Source organism: Abramis brama, assembly GCF_963993115.1.
Source record: "Abramis brama genome assembly, chromosome: 19".
Taxonomy (NCBI): domain Eukaryota; kingdom Metazoa; phylum Chordata; class Actinopteri; order Cypriniformes; family Leuciscidae; genus Abramis; species Abramis brama.
In genome coordinates, this window is record NC_139981.1 from 9080586 (window position 1) to 9098898 (window position 18313).

Genomic DNA, 18313 nt, shown 5'->3' on the forward strand with positions numbered 1-18313 from the left:
TTTGGCCCTGTGGATCATTAAACAAATAAACTCTCTCAAAACCCTCTTCAGACTCTCAGTAGTTTATATACTTTGTCTGCTAATAATGTCTAACAGTTGATTTTCATGCACCATAGAAGAATTGTCATTTTTCATAACTGTCATTTCTACCACTCCACATGATGTATAATTTAATAGTATTCTGTGATGGAAATTATGATGCAATTGACATTTTAAACATTAATAAAATGTATCTTAATAAGGCTAATAGCAACTATGCTTATAGCAACCATTAGATTTCTAGAATTTGATCATGCATTTGTATTTTAAGATAAGTCTTAGACAATAAAACAATAAAACCTATACATACATTTTAAAAGTTGCAAATATAAATGTCAAAGTCAAGGTGAAAAGTTTGGTAAAATGCATTTTAATGTGATATTCATATGACAAAAAGAAAATTTGTTATTTTTTTATCATCACCATGTAAGTCATGGTGCTGAAGCATGGAATCTACATGGTAGGCTTAAGGCTGCACTAAAAGATTTTTAAAAGAAGTGTAAAAGACTATAAACATGGCGATAAAAAAATCCTAGATTTAACAGTTTTGTTCCAATAGTGTGTGGACTGTGGAGTGCCGCAATGTGACCAAGACAGCACACCAAACACTCACAGATCCCGACTGTGAACAAGAGAAATCTCGCAAAATCTCTTGCGGTCAAACGTGACTTTAGAGTAAACAAACATAGCAGAGGACGGGTAAGAAGAAATGGCAATAAGAGGATTTCTGATTGTAAATATTCAACATGTTGGATATTTAAAATTTGAGGCCCCGATTGATCGATCAATATTTACGATCAGTGCGGCCATGGCGTTCTTCCTAAAATCACCCCTATTATCTTGTAGTGTGGGTGCCTTTACATGAAAAATGATAAAAGTTAATTATATAATAATTGAATTGGGTTGATGTACATATACAGTATTGATGTGCAAGTGCAGTGTTTTTGTGGTATGCGTAACATGAGTGTGTAATATGAGGTAATTTACAGCAGAAATTAGACCTTTTTATATGGTTGCCATATTGTCAACATGGCTTGTTAAATCACCTTTCAGAGCCACTCCCCTCCACTTCTGTCATTCTCTTCCCTTCTTCTTTTTCTTTTTCATTTGTTCTAATTCCAGGGCTGGCCAGGTCTTGCCTGGATTTGAGCAGTGCTGGGTTTCAAAGGGGTAAGTGACACCGTACCTGTAATTTCATGGTTTCACTCCACCTGCCTTTGAAGTCTCAGACTGGAGATGTGTGAGTGTGTGTGTGTCTTCTGAAGGGTTGCTGAAGAAAGATTTTTAAGACTTTAGAAATGGGATTTTAGCTAATATTGAATTATTTTCAAAAGGTCTTTATATATTTCAACCAATGGATTTTATCGCAGTAATAGCAGACTTTTTATTGTTCTAGTCTGTGTAACGTGTATTTGCTTTGTTTGCTTTAACTTAAAAAGGCTTCCCTTCTTTTCTTTCAAGATTGAAGGTTTTCTTTCTTACAATGTCTTCTACACGCCGCAGCAAGTCAGGGACTCATCAAAGTGCAAAGAGTGAATATGATTTCAGCCCTTTGATACTTTTGCCAATCCAACAGAATAACAGAGCAAACACCCCCACCGTCAATGTATCAGAATGCCACTGTGATGTGTGTATGTACGTTTACTGTATTGTATAAAAATGAGGAGCAACACTGAGGTTTGCTCTGCAGCTCAACTTCTTGCCAATGTCATTTGTGTTTACAGTCTTCTTCTGTCAGAGTGTGTACTGTATGCGTGTTGTCAGCCCTATTTGTTCAATGATAGGCTGTTCTCCGTCAAGTGTTGATAGACAAATGATGCATTTTTTGTTATGAATCATTTTAAGCAACTCTTTAGTAACACTGCTCTCTAATCATCAACTCATTCACACCATTCACCATAACCCATTACCTATAGGAATTTACATTACAGTGTAGTGAGCATCTCCATTTCCTATAACATTCCTTAGCATACGTCAGATGTTTACTCCTGTTTACACCTGGTATTAAGATGAGCTTTGGTCATTCAGTTCACAAGTGGACAACACTAATTACAGGGCTAACATTTTACAATAATAGAGCATAATCATGTACTAATACCTGAATTAATAGTTACTTCAACATGAACTCATGATTAGTGAAGATATGAACTAATCATGAACCAATGAAGAGCAATCCTTAACTATATGACAGGAGTCATAATGATTCATGCATGAATAACAGCAGCCTTAAACATGTTAGTTAATTAATGCAGTAATTAATGTTTAGGGGTAAACTAAATCAATCAGGCTCCGTAAGAATAAATGAGAAGTAATCTAAATTTGAATTAAACATATTATTTAATACTGCCATAATTTAAACTGTAATATCACAATCTGCCATCTACAGCTTTGTGACAAATAATTGGAATGGCACATGATTATTTATCCATTAATTACACAGATCCGTCTAATCAAATGTGGAAAATAGACTAATAACTACCACTAATACATTTAATTTGATCTAAACCGTTTTCTGATTTTTATATAGTTCATTTAGGCCTATGTTTAGTAATAGCTTTTCTTCCTGGAACTACAGTATGTAGGGTTTGTTTCTGGTGAGACACTTATTAGTGGCACACAAGGTGCTCGCTCGCACCTTAGTTGTGTTTCTATGGCAATGCTGGCATTTTTATCTCATAAATGATGATTGCTTTTGTAAACATAATTAATAATCAAATAAATGTTTGCATTTGTTGTTTAAATGTATATGCTTCGATTAGCATTAGCTTATAGCTAATGCCCTATTTTACATGTAAATGTGCCTTATGTGTGTCTTTACAGGTATGTTTGGGCTTTCTTTTAAGTCCATATATGTTTAATTGTATAAATAAAAATAAAAGAACTACACATATTTTTTTTATTTTTTTATTATTTTTTGTACCATGGAAGGAAAGGAATAAGGATGGCACTCTTATGTTTATTCATATTTTAGTTAATAGATTTGTAAGTGCATCATTATGTCATGACTTTACTTGAGGGGGCACATCATAATTAATTCACTGTTAACCACTTACCAATTTCAGCTCATGATTTAACATAAACTTACTATCAAATACACATGTACTACAACTAGTATTCAGCTCAGTTAAGTGATGTTGTGTGGCTTTTCAAAAAGTCAGAGAATGGAGGTACAGTATCATCACGGCCTGCGTCTGGATGGAGAGTGAACTTCTGATCCCAGCAAATGTTCCCCTGACCTTAGTTCATGTTTCCTGTTTGGCTTTTTTTTTTTGGGGAACCGATTCCTCAGGAACTGTTGTAAGTCACAGTAGGTTTAGTTTGATGGGAAAGAATATCACGAAAGGACCTTTTAAGATAAATTATTAGTGTATTTAGTATTTTCTATGTTTGATAAGGAGGATCAGTGAAATTAATGACAAACTAATCCTGGGCCTTTCTGTAATGTTTATGATGAAGCTGCTGATGTCAATAGTTTAAATTATGACTAATGAATTGTTTAAATTTCTTATCCATTCTTACGGAGCCTGATTGATTTAGTTTACCACTAAATGTTAATTAATGCATTAACTATCAAATGTACTAAAATGTTTAAGGCTGCTGTTATTCATGCATGAATCATTATGACATAAACGGGGTCTAAAACATCTTGAGCTTTTCTACTTTAGACCACTTCCAGAGTGAGTTGAAACCGCATTCGACCGGATTGCTTTTGTAGTGTAAACGCTCATGTGGTCGAATGTGTTTGAACAGCCAAAAGACCGCCTACTCTCCGCCTACTGACTTAATGCGTAAACATTATGGGAAGCGCACTAGCCAGATGGGATTTAAACTTTGTCGGCTGTAGACCCAAGTTTGATTTGAAGAGGAAGAATCATGTACCAAGCACAATTATCTCTTACCATTACTGATTTCTAACACGCATGTGTATTTGTAGTGACACGTAATTGTGCAGTGTAGACCGTTTTTTTATTATAATGGGAGTTTCTACAAGTATTGTGAAGATTAGGCAAATTAGTCTGGTGACGTAGGACTCCCGCTGACTTTCCAGTTCTCCACATATGAGCTTAATAAAGCCTGAACCTCGACACTGGTCCATCGGTCATATTTTCTAAACTCCATTGGTGATTCATCCAATCAAAATGCTGTGTGAACTCAAACAATCAGCATGTTCAGTGCCTAAGTCCCACCCCCAAAAGTTCCTGAACATTGAAAAAGTACTACCTCACAAGCAGGGACTTTCTGAGGGGGAAATTTTTACCTGGAACTTCATTTAGACCCTGGTTCCTGCAGTCGAAACACACCGAGTACCACTCCAAAGTCCCCAGTTCCTAGGGAAAGTTCCTGCGGTGAAAACGCGACTAAAGTGAAATTTTACTGGTATTGGTATTGTGACAACACTAGTGTCTTCACTTTTTAACCTACAATACGGTCTAGCAATGTATCTCACTTTGCTAGATGACATAAGCTACTGTGTTTACCATAATTGATGTCAAATGCATCAGTGATACCACTGAGAAATGTTTACTTGCTGACATTGTCAAATGTAAAAAGAAAGAGTGAGAGAGAGTTTCCACTGAGTTTCCAGTAAGTGTGTGTTTGGGCTTTGCTTCAAGTTTTTGACAGGAATATCAGTCCGTCTGCGCAGGGGGTATGACCCTTCCCTCCTCCCGACCCTCTAAAGCTAACAGAGCGACGCCAATGACCCAGCCGTGCACCTGAACTCCCTCCCCCGCCTGCCCACCATCGCTCCAGCTCTCACAGATTAAGAAGTTTAGAAACCATGTTCATTCACAACAACCACCACAGACTGAACCTCATTCGCTTCTGTGGGAGCGTATTAGTGTGATGCACTTCCTTCGCAATTGTCGACGTGTTGCAACTACACAGTGTAATTTCAGCTGAAGCTCTCTAGCAGGAAGTTTGCCTCTTCCACGACACTGAGTCCAATCCCTGAAACGATAACTGTCAACATATCCCAGTGTGTGCGAGCTGGTGTCATGGCGGATGAGAGTGTTTACCCATAACACAAAGCTGTGAGTTTGATGCATTAATACCACGGACCTGTGTAAACTGTAAACAAGTCACCAGTGCCCACCTCTCTCATTTTCTCACAGTGTCGCACATTCACCCCACCCACCCCCCCCTCTTGGGTCAGCTTAAACAATAATAACACAGTACAGTGCCAGTACACATGCAGCACCCCCTTCTTTACAGACCAAACCACCACCAACTGTGCAGCCAGTTAGTTGTAATCTCTGCCACTTTTATTTAATAAAATATAAACTGTTATATATTCAGAATCAGATCCATTCACAGCTCTGTTATTTTTTCCCATGTTCCAGCAAAGAGGTCTCTAGGCCCTAATCGCTTGAGGTGTTTGTCCATTTTAGTCTGGGGAAAGAGTGAGCGGGAGTATATGGAAGACTGGGTACATCTACTGTAGATTGAGCTGCTGGGTCATGTCTGGTCATGAAGAAAAGAAGGAGCTACCACACTCGAGGGAGCTTTTCCCTCTCCAGATGTTCGTCCCTCCTGCCTGCCTCTGTCTAAACCAATCAGTGTCCAGAATGCCGGCCTATCCAAAGCATACAGGGTTACCTGGTGGGAGCTGACCTTCAGGAATTATTTAGCAGTCACTGAGCAAAGCCTAAAAAACACAACACCATTTTGGAAAACAAGGATAATAAAGCGGGATATGGTGGTGAGATGGAGGGAAATATGTTTGGGGAGTTCAAAATATGCTTGAATCTGACCCTTTACATGCGTGGTTATAATTGAGCTTTAGTGGATTTTTATGTAGTCATCGGGATGCAGTCTTCATCTCTGTTTGGAACTTTGCTAGCACTTCTCGAGTTGTTGCCTTCTTAATCGCTTGTTGCATGCATTTCCTTATTTGTAAGCCGCTTTGGATAAAAGCGTCTGCTAAATGAATAAATGTAAGAAATAAGCAGTCACAAAATATCTGCTTGGTTATGTTTCACTTGAGTTTGATTTAGATCACTATGTGCTGTTGGTGCCTCTGAAGCTGGCCTAAAACTGTTTTACTCTGCATGTTCAAAGTATGTTTAAATGCACTTCAAAAATTAGTTTACAGTCAGATTTAAACATTTTGTTATTTTCAAATCCTATCATAAATGTTTCTGGACTGAAGTTGTACCACACCAGTTTTTATGAAGTTGGATCTGCGTTGCATTCTAGCTGGGTTTTGTCACCTTATACATGTTAATCAGACTACAGCTGACCTCAGTGTTGTGTGCGCAATGTCCAATGTGCAACTTTTCCATTGCTCTCCAACATAAAACACACTAGATGGACGTGTTTAACGGTTGCGTTCTCCTCTTTTGCAGTGTCTCGTGCAGGAAATGCCATTCTAAAAACACATTGCTCAAGTTAAAAGAAGTTCAACTTTAAAAAAAAAAAGAAGCTTCTCTAGACTTTGAGCTTTTTTTCTTTCAACTGACCATCTCACGTTTTAATGGCAAAACTGCATTCTGTGTAAACCGGACCTTAGAGAATAACTAAGCAGGGTCACTGTGATTTTGCCAAGTAAGACATATTTTATTGATCCTGGAATAACATTCCTGTCTGAAAATTTAGTCCTAACCCTATCCCTACCCCTAAGCCTAACCCTACCCATAACATATCCCTAAAGTCAGAGGGGAAATGATAGGTGAATAACACTGAAGTACAAGCACCCAACCCTGGTTGTAAGCCTAAACTTGACATAAACTGTAAACATGTCCCTCAAATCTGATCGGTTGATTGGAATGTTGTTCCAGGATCATGTTGTACTTCATCGTTCACCACTGAGGAGCAAGCTAGCTTGCTTAGTGTCATAAAACACATTATGAGAGATTTTTAGCATAATGTGCTAAACATTTTCAGGTGTTCATTGACTCATAAGGCATGAGGAATCACATGCGCTCACTATAGTCCCCAACCCCCCACTCGGCCTCTCCCTTCATGCAGACTGCACTCGTCCTCCAGATGAACCTGTCTGTGAGGGCAGTGGGTTGGCAGTGGGCTGGATTAGTGGGCCTGTTGCTCAGGTTGGACGCTGCTCTTCTTAATGAGCTCTTCTCCATGGCTCAAAGAACCCGGCTTGACCAGATGTTCAGCCTGGGGGATGGCGAAGGGGTGACACTAAAGCGCATCTAATGGAGCTGCAGATAACGGCTCTGACCTTATGTCAGTGGGCCAACAACATTCGGCTAGAAACTCCCCAGGAAGTGACACTTGTGAGTGATTTGTTAATTGACTCAACAGGACAACTTTGGAAAAATGGAAACTTTGGAAGATTAAATGAATGAAAGAAAGATAAAGGCAAAGATGTCTAAAGCATTTAAGGTGAGAGCAAAGAGGCAGACATGCACTGGCAAGTGTCCCAGGACTCTGACCGCAGACAGACCTCCCACTTTATACACCTGCTTCAGCTTTGCACAACATGTGTCTGACACACACACACACACACACACACACACACACACACACACACACACACACACACACACACACACACACACACACACACACACGCACACACACACACATTCATCTGTCATTCAACTGTAACAGCCATTCAAGCACTTGCAAAGAATCTGTGTCAAGGCTTATATCTTCACATTGAACAGTACAAGAAATCTGACTTTGACCTGTTTAGAATGTAAATCTAACAGTAGTTCCATGTGGAATAATAATAATAGATAATTGTGAAACAACAGCGAGTGACTTATGCTTTTATGCTTTGAACAGTATTTGAAAAAAGCATTTAAACTGACAGTTTTGTCAGTCTTATTGTCCATCTAAAGGTTAATTAAATGATTAAGTAAATTAATTGGAGATGTGATACTTTTCAGACTAAGTAATTAGTAAAGTAATCCCATTACAGTCAATAAAAGATCATTTTAAAAATGTGTTTTCATATTTTAAGACAAAGTCTGGGTCAGTTAGTTTCAATAAAATCTGTTAATAACAGATTCTGAAGTCACATGTTCAAAACTCTTCACACATTCAGTGAAACAGGAGTCTATGTGGACCAAAACTGTCAATCATTTTTCATTGCTTCATGATGACAGTTCCCAAAAGCAATGAACACTTTTGTCATTCATGCTTTACATGCTTTACATGCTTGTCTGCTTTTTAGCAATTAAAAAAAACCAAAAAAAAAACCAGCAACAGCAGTGCAGTAGTCAGTTATGCTCTACTTTTCATAGAGGCTTTGTAGTACACAAACATCCATGTACGCAATGTGGTTCACACAGATATATGTTCCATAAATAGCTGTGTTTAATTCACTAGTTAGTCATTTATTGGGATGAAGCAGTGTTGACTATACAAGTGAACTGCAAGAGGATCAGCTTATGGTTGCATTGGCTGCCAGAGAGGGAAAAGTGTTGGGAGTGGGAATGAAGTGTTAAAGTTTGTTTTGTTTTTAACAGAATGTATGTAGATAAGCTGTTCCCTCCTTGTACCCCAAGCTGCCCTTGCTGTCCCAGGGCAGGAGGTCAGCTGTACAATAGCGGCCCCTGTCCCAGTACTGTACAAAGGGCTGTCCATGTCGATTAGTGTTAGGCGTTAGGGGGTGAGCGTCTAATAGCTTATTACACCCCTGTGGGGAGAGTGGCCCCCAGAGAGCTGCAAATTGCAATCCGGGTCCAATTAAAAAATAAAAGCAAAGAACAGAGGGATGGGGACGCGGTGCAATGACACACATTCCTCTGTAGCCCCTCACATTTCACTTTCACACTCACTGAAAAAATAGAATTCTGTGTAGTTTTAACAATTCATATTGTTAAAAGCACTATATAAATGAAGGTGACTTGTAGTCATCACTATACGGAGACATTTCTACCTGTCCTGACCATTAAAAATGACTTTCTCTGGTGTAGTCAGGTTGCAGACCAATATTCAATATATCAACAAATATCAACAATATTTGACTTGAATAAACCCATGTATATTAGAAACATTTTTATCTACTGTATCTATAAGCATACATTAAAATCTTTCACGAGGTTGTCATGTGAATAAATCTAGATTTTAAATGAAAAGGGACAACATATTCTATGCATGACCTGAAGTTTTATTCTTACCCAAAACAGGGCAATATAAGTATTATGGAGTGCTAAACCCTCTCAAGTAATGTAAGTTTCATTCAAACATGAAGCCGGAGGGCGCTCTCTCACAGATGGTCCAAAATGGACTCATAGAAGTAATAACTGATGTTCCAGGAAATCCCTTATTTTGGACAAAAGCATCTATTGCTTTAGCTGAATAAAAAGCAGAAACGTTTTTACTGATGAAACGTGAAGACAATAAACACAAGATTGTGACAATATACGGTTTATGTATGTAATTCAAGTGATCTTGGATATTTTCAACAATAAAGTATATGAATAATGCAGTGCTAATTGACTTTATTAAAGAAACAATCAAATCTAGCAACTATGCCATTGGGAAAATATAGCAAAAATACTATAGACAGCAAATTATTGGTTCAGCAGTGTATTTGATTTTTAAAAGCAAGAGATAAGAAAAAATAAAGCCTGTCAATTAAGCAAACGTAAGAAAAAAAAACTGGTATTACACTTGACATTTCTGTCCTCTTCACTTCTGAAATGATGGCTATGCACCTGTCTACACAGTTGTAGTTACACATTGCATATGATTTTAAAGATGTGTGATATTATACAATATTATGTTATATATTATATTATATGTAATAATTCATTACTTTGCAGTTTACTAAGGTGATATGTCATTTGTAGACAAAAATGAGCTGTCAGTGACTAAGTTTAAATTGGCTTTATGTACACATGATTGATTGGTAATCTATACTGGAGTTTTTTTAATTTGAAGATGTCAAAGAACATTTAACCTCCATTGTGAATTTATATCTCATAATGTGGCTTTAATGCCCCAATTGTGACTATATTTCACAATGAGACTTTTTTATCTCACCTCCAAATTTCGACTTTTACAGTACCTCACAAAATCTAACAACTGCGGCTTATAATAACTTACAATGTGACTTTATACACTGACCGGACACTTTATTAGGTACACCGGTTCAACTCCTTATTAAAGCAAATACCTAATCAGCCAATCACATGGCAGCAACTCAATGCTTTTAGCCATGTATGGTCAATTACGATCCATTGAATTTCAAAATGAGCTTCAGAATGGGGAAGAAAGGTGATTTAAATGACTTTGATCATGGCATGGTTGTTGGTGCCAGACGGGCTGGTCTGAGTATTTCAGAAACTGCTGATCTACTGGGATTTTCACGCACAACCGTCTCTAGGGCCAGACTGGTTTGAGCTGATAGAAAGGCAACAGTATGAACACACAACACGTTGAATCTTGAAGCAGATGGGCTACAGCCGCAGAAGACACACCAGGTGCCACTCCTGTCCGCTGAGGACAGGAAACCGAGGCTATATTCACACGGCCTCACCAAAATTGGACAATAGAAGATTGGAAAAACGTTGCCGGGTCTGATGAATCTCGATTTCTGCAATGACATTCAGATAGGGTCAGAATGTAAGAATGGATCCATCCTGCCTTGTATCAACGGTTCAGGCCGGTGGTGATGGTGTAATGGTGATATTTTTTTGGCACACCTTAGGACTTCTAGTAGCAATTGTTCAACTGTTTAAGTGTAAAAGAAGGATTTATGTAATGTCCATTTTTCCCTAGAGATGGGCTGTAGATCCCCCCCCCCCACTGCAACAAGTGCCCCCCTTCCTCCCCTTCATGCAGGTGTGGGATCTGCTTTGTTGATCATAATCCTATGTGCGCAAGAGCCGCTGAGTGTGTCTGACTCCGCACCCTGACCCCCCACCCCCACCCCACAGCCCAAGCACTGACCGTTTTGCTGGGCGACCTCATGGGATCCGACAGGCGTAAAAATAATGATGGACACCTTAGCCACCGCTGACCCGCCCTGACTCGCCCCCGACTCGCCTGCTCCACATGAGAGGTAACGCAACCACTTAACTGGGGCCCCGTAGATACACACACCGACGGGACAGACATACACACTCCTTCACACACATACACTTAAATGCTTCCTGCTGAGAGCTATTTTCCCTTTTCTTCTCTATCAGTAGGGGGGCCTTTTAGACTTAAACTTCAAAATACACAGTTTGAAAAACGATAAAAACAGCTCATTTGTGAGCAAACCTTCTTTGTGATGCTGTTTACAAAAGGATATGGACACTGGTGGGAGTTCATCTCTAAAATTACATAAGCTGTAGCCATTGTTCCAGTGAAGTATCAATCACAATTAATGTTAGCCACTTATGCGTTTAATGTCTTCATTTGAGATATTCGGTGTCATAAAAACACGTTTTGCTTAAAATACAGTGTACAATGACCTTGGTAACCTGAAATATGGTTCTGCACCTGAATGGATCTCAGGGGGGAGCATGAGAAAAACTGATTGTGTGTGAAGGTTTGTCTCAGATCCAGACAGTGTGTTAGTGGAGAGCTGAGGTGGGCTGTTTCTCTCAGCTTAGCACTAGGAAAGCGATGTAATACTTTAATTACAGTCCTTAATCACTCACTCTAAAGCCCTCATATTTCTCACCTCCCAAACATGTATCAGCTCGTTTACAGTAGACTAGAGAAACACCGCAGCTCAGCACACACAGAGTCAGACATCCTACACTCTTAAACATGTATCTTGATCACAAGTGCAAGAGAACATGTCTCATTCATCATCGCACAAGTTTCACAGAGTGTGCTATGACCTAAAACAACTGATTCAACTATTACCTAAAACAGACCAAAAACAATTACTACAAAGTATTTGGGGGATTTTTTTCTTTTCTTTCTGAGATGTACATCAGTTGTCTCTCATTTTAGCATATAGGCCTGTGTGGCGGTGGGAAATGTAGCTTTCGACTTATGTAATGTCACAAATACTCTTCATTTTATTGTCATGTTTATGTATGGAGTGTAGTTAGGCAAAATAGAATAATGAAATGAATTAAGGCCATTGCTTGATGGCAGCATTGAAAGAAGCCTCTCTCTCTCTCTCTCTCTCTCTCTCTCTCTATATATATATATATATATGTGTGTGTGTGTGTGTGTGTGTGTGTGTGTGTGTGTGTGTGTGTGTGTGTGTGTGTGTGTGGTTCAGGTATACTCTACATTATGGGGACAAAATATAATGGAATAAATGAATGTATGGGATAGAATATATACTTATGGAATAGAATATACAGTTTGTGCAGTATAAAAATCATTATGGCTATGGAAAGTCCCCATAAAACAACCAATGTGTGTGTGTGTGTGTGTGTGTGTGTGTGTGTGTGTGTGCGTGTGTGTGTGTGTGTGTTTAAATGTACATTCTTAAGATATTGTTTCATTGACTCATAACAGGCTTCCATTTTGACTGGTCACACCATTTGTAATCATGATTTCCTGATTTCCAAAACTAGACAATTAGTGATTCATTTTTTAGTTAATTTAATTTGATCTGGACTTGAACAGAAAAAACACAGTAAGATCATCTGGAAGCCCTTAAATAGACAGGGCCACAAATTAAGAATTTGTTTTAATTCTTCCCTCATTTTAGTTAAAATGTGGCCATACTAATTCATTACCTTGTTTTAATTTAGCTAAATTGTGTCCATGATTTAAGGAGGGAAGAAATTAAGTTGTGGAAACAAATTCCTAATTTCTGGACACAATATCTTGTCTTTTTTGCCCACCGTATGTCATATGCAGGGCTCCGTAAGATCAAGAAAAGACTCTGTGATGAAAACAAAGACATGAAAACAGGCCCCAACTTTTATAATCCAACTTTGTTTGATGCTTGACAGTTGGAGATAGTCATTCCCAGCCACATTTGTGCTTGTGAGAGGCTTCACATTTTCCATACATCCTTACCCCCACCAACAAAAACTATACTTTGGCCTCAGGGTTGTCCAGAAACAAGTCCTTTATAGCTGTTGTCTCTGATAGGGCTCTGTCTTTAAGTACAGTTTAGTTTATCTGTACTGAGAAACAAAGATCTTTTCAGGCAGGCAGATAGAGATGAGCACACAGGGTTGGGTGTTGGTGAGGGCTAGTGATTGCCTGATGATTGTCCCAGGCGCTAAGTAAGCACAGAGTGTCAGGCCCCGACTAATTGACAACGTCATATTTGGCAGTGGGGTAAAGTGCTTAGAGAAAAAAGCAGCCTTGCGTAGTGTGAGTAAATATGGCGACTCAGAGATGCTAAATAAGCTCCTGCCCCCACTAGCTCTAATTATTACTGTGGCTTCATCTGATGTGGCAAGGACCACTGTGTTTGGCGAGTTGACAACATGTAAAACTGTAGCTATTTGTGTGTGTGTGTGTGTGTGTGTGTGTATGTGTACAGGTTTATATTACATTGTGGGAACCAAATGTCCCCACAAGGACAGTAAAACCTGAGATCACCTACATTGTGGGGACCAGCCAGCGGTCGAGGGAAATGGGTTAATAAACATACTAAATTATATTTTTTTGAAAATGTAAAAATGTAAAAAACACAGAAAGTTGTGTGTGATGGGTAGGTTTAGGAGTAGGGTTAGTGTAAGGGGACAGAATATACAGTTTGTACAGTATAAAAATCATTATGCCTATGGAGAGTCCCCACAAATATAGCGAACCAGACGTGTGTGTGTGTGTGTGTGTGTGTGTGGGTGCGCGCACTTGTATATATATATATATTGAAATGCAGAAAACAGTCTTTGTTTAATTTGTGCTCTCATTCTGTTTCTCTGACCCTGAAGCTGACTGGCCTCCACCCAAATCTACACCTCTCCATCTCCTCCTGGGTGGCACTGCCCTGCTTACTGAGGGAATTTCTCAATGGGAGTTTTTTCCCTCCCCTTAATCTCTAAACAAGCACTTGGGTCTGTCCCGCTTTTACTCAGACAGTTCTAATGAAGACAGGACAAAAGAAGGCGGGCAACCCCTTTTAATTCATCTCACTTCAGTGTGCTTTAATGCCATCAAAACTTCTATAGCCTACATGTTGTCTTTGTAGATTTTTTTTTTTTTTAAATCATAAATATATCAATAATAAAAATAGCATTACACTTAGAGAGATCTAATCAAATTAGGTATTTTTAGCACACAAACATACAGTAAGAGCTGTTCTGGTACACACAGAACAATAGTGGTATTGTTTCTGTGGAACTTGCATGGAAATAGGCAGAAAAGCAGGTTTGCTATGTGTGCATCTTTCTGTTTTCTTCAGAGATGACTAAGGATCTCATACTGTATTGTCCCAGAAACTTAGTGTAGAAATACTTCTGAGGTCTGCACAGGGCAGTCTATGATGATGCTAATATTACACAACCAGACAGTCTCAGAGATTTGAAACTGTGCATTGTGCAACATCAGAGGGTTATTTGTATTTAACTATTCGGTTCTTGTGATAAGCATAGGTAAGAAAACTTTTTTTTTTTCATCTAAAAGAAAAAGACACTACTCCCACTATTTAAAAGAATTCTGAAGGAGTCAACCATATTGCAGGGTTTTGATAGTGATGTAGTCATTGTTTAATTCAATTCATACAAATAGGCAAATGTGAAACATTTTGGATTATTCATATATATAGGCCTATATAAATATATATATAGGCCTATATAAATATATATATATATATATATATATATATATATATATATATATATATATATATATATATATATATATGCCTTTATCGAGCATAGGTTTGTAAATTCATATTAAAAGTTCAAGTGTTCGAGGGAAAAAATATATAAATAAATTAACAGAATTTTGAGATTTGGAAATGTAATTCTTTATTTTCTTTAAAACTTAATATTTTGCATAAATTTGGGAAATGTAAATGTAGTGACTTTTATCTGTGTAAAGATCATCAGCTATGAAACATCATTTAAAAATCAAGTGAGTAGTGGCATGATGACATTCGATAATTCACTTATCACTTTACCTTACAGGTAAAACTTTAATTTTACCCATAGCTTCCCAGACCACATATTTCTTTCCTTAAAGGACAAACTGCAAGTTACATAACTTAATATAAATAGTTTAAAACAAGTGTATAAAACAAAACAACTGCATTTACAAAAATAAGCCAAATAATAATAATAATAATAAGACTAAACTTTTTCGATACTGGACAATACTGAATCTTGGCAATCATGGATACCAAGGAAATCCCTCCATCAAACTAATACTACAAAATACTATTATAAATTCAAACTAAAAAGATAAATCCATTTAAATTAGTGCATGATCCAAAAAACTGGCACATAATATGGAAATCTCTGTTAAGACATTAAGGAATCCAATGTAGAAGTAAATAGATTTTTCACAGAATAAAATGTTTCGACACTAATACATCGGATTTCACTCATTTGATGGATGTCAATTTGTAAATGTTGCATTTAAATGAATGTTATCTGCTTCTAAGGCATGTTGCATTTCAGCAGCACACACGGTGTTGGAAAAAAAATCTTTTTTTTTCTTATTAAAAAACATACGCATTATATTCACGAGCATGACAGATTTATAACTCCGTTCCGTCTCGAGGGTAAATAAGACTGTTCACACTGAAGCTGTTGTAGAAGTGTCCGTTGAACTGCGCGCTCTGGCCGCCAGTAGTAAAAGAGTTATAGTACATTCCACGGTTCACGTGCACACTGTCCTGGAGTTCACTCGCTCCACCGGCCTCAGGTGCTGAGCTGCCATGGTACTGGCTCAAAGCGCTGATATTTCGGCTGGAAAGTTCGTTTACCAGCCCCAGAGAGCCCTGTCTGCTTGTCGGAGCCGAAGGCGAGCTTAAGGCAGACATACTGTTGAAGAAATTGTTGAAGCATGGAGCGCTCGCGAGGCCTGCAGGAGACGCGGCTTTGTGACTGTCACTGGCCGCATCAGTGTCAGGAGATGCGGGTCCAGTGAGGTGAGGGCTGACGGTGGGTTTGATTCCTGCGAGCTGTCGATCATCCTCCGGTTTTGTGTTGCTGGCAGCACCTGTGCTGGAATCAGATCTGCGCTTCCTTTTTCGACGAAAGTTCCCGTTGTCAAACATCTTTTCACAGTTGGGGTCAAGAGTCCAGTAGTTTCCTTTCCCTTCAAGCAAGATGGATAGTTGGTGTGTTAGGGCCCAAATGTAGCAACTTTTCATGAGCAAGTTATTTACTGTGAAATTTCATTAATTTAAACATTAAACGAGTTTTGAAAATTTCATTATTTGGCCAATGGCTAAAAAGATTGCCCTTGATGATTAAGGGGGAATCATGTGCCAAGTTCTAAGAAATGTAATCTGTGTATTAATACTGGTTTCATTTGTGAACAATGTTTGTACCATTTTTTTTTTTTTGTAAATTTTAATTTTATGATTCAATTATTTAAAAGTGTCAAGCATAATAATCAAAACAATAAAATAGGCCTACGTCTCTTGCACATTGAATACACATGAGCGTACACGTCTTAGCCTAATTAATATTGTCCAAATAATATTTTCAAACAAGGTCTTTTATTTATTTATTTATTTATTTTATAATTTATTTTTACTAGGCCTATATAAATTGAACGCCTTGATACATGGGGTATATTTCATTAATACCAAGACGTTTTCTTGTTCCACTTGATAAAAATGTGCCTTGTATAATGAAGTCTTTTTCAAGATTTATTTGCTATTTTAGGGGTCACATTACAACAAAATGAATCATTTTGATTCGGCAGACTATATATATATATTTATACAGTAGGCTATATAGCATTATTTTTTACTTTCTGATGACTATAATGAAAGATAATGCAAATCTTTTTCTCAAATAATCTATTTACACTCAACTTTCCAAGAACCCTTTTAATTTATTTATGTAGGCTATTTATTTATTTACTTATTTATTTTATACATTTTCAATCTCTGGACATGTAAGACTTTTAATTCAGAAATAAATAGAAGTTGCCTATGCGGTAGCCTAAGTGTTCTCAAGTTATTTTAAACTATAGTTGCTATAACTAGGCTATAGTTTTTTTTTTTTAAATAACTTACTGGACAAAAATGACTATCACGTCATTGTCTCTATATCACAGTTAAAGGCTAGCAATGCAAAGGTGCACGAGCATCACTCACCTGGGTCGTCTTCGTCACGCGGCACTTTTTTGAAGCAGTCATTCAGGGAAAGATTGTGTCTGATGGAGTTCTGCCATCCCGCTTTACTCTTCTTATAAAACGGGAAATTATCCGCCACATATTGATATATCTGGCTCAAAGTTAACTTCTTCTCGTGCGCGTTCTGTATTGCCATGGCTATCAGAGCCGAGTACGAGTAGGGCGGGCGCACGAGCTTTAAAAGTTCCTCTTGGCTCGCAATGGAGAGCCAGCCTAGGTCCGGACCGGCGAACCCAGAGGAGTTAGTGAGATATTGCCTCTGAGAGCCGTAAGCCGGGGGAATGAATGAGGGGCTGTTGTTGCCATGTATGTAAGACGAAGAGGAGTTGACACTAGGTCCATTGAGCCACAGGTATGGGTTTGGGGTGGCGTAGTCCCCCAGGCCGTAGCCAGTTGGTCGCTGCGTCGCAGGTAGACTCTGTTGGTGGTAAACACTGAAGTTGTCACAGTACACGGCCATATCCGGGGTCTCGTGCGCGCTTTTTGGCAGTTGCTGGAGAGGGTTGACAGCAGCGTTACTATTGTTATGGATCTGCGCGTCGATGGTGTTCATATCTCCAGTGCCTATAAGGCAAATGTGTCTCTCTGGAGCTCACGCTCTCACAGTAACGCACAATACTATCTCTTACTGGTCAGGTTAAAAACAACAAGTGTCTGGTTTTTGTGAGCGAAATTTGGTCATATATACACCCATGTGCGGCAAATACGGTGTCTAATCTTGTATTCTTGACTCCTTCAGCCAATAGATGACAATCTCCTCGAAGTAGGCGTGGCATATAGATTGGGATTTCAGGGAGATGATTTAAATCATTCATAAATAGAGAGAGAGAGACAGACTACAGGCTTGTTAAAATAGAGAAACCCGAATTTAGGCTAATCTAGGGAGTCTCAAAACAATAGGCTAGCCTATATAAAGGCTAATACATTTTGCAAATTTAAAACGGACGTTTGTTTTAGCTAGTAAATATTATGAACAGAAAGGTTTAAACAGAGTAGCCTAGCCTATTCCTGGTTCTGTTCTTCTTTCTTCTTGAAATCTCAGTTGATTTGAATAATAATAATAATAATAGTAACGCTTTTATACAATTGTTAAAATTATTTAACCAGCATAAGTTAGCTATTTAC

At 38.3% G+C, this 18313-nt stretch overlaps 1 protein-coding gene across 1 annotated transcript; it reads right to left on the reverse strand.

Moving 5' to 3' along the window:
- Positions 1-14749: 14749 nt before the first annotated feature.
- foxi2 (forkhead box I2) lies at positions 14750-17844 on the reverse strand. Its single transcript, XM_084094054.1, has 2 exons — positions 17150-17844; positions 14750-16137 (listed from the first exon to the last, which is right to left on the reverse strand). Exons 1-2 carry the CDS (start codon positions 17739-17741, stop codon positions 15575-15577), a joined length of 1155 nt encoding a protein of 384 aa, XP_083950180.1. The 5' UTR covers positions 17742-17844; the 3' UTR covers positions 14750-15574.
- Positions 17845-18313: the final 469 nt, after the last annotated feature.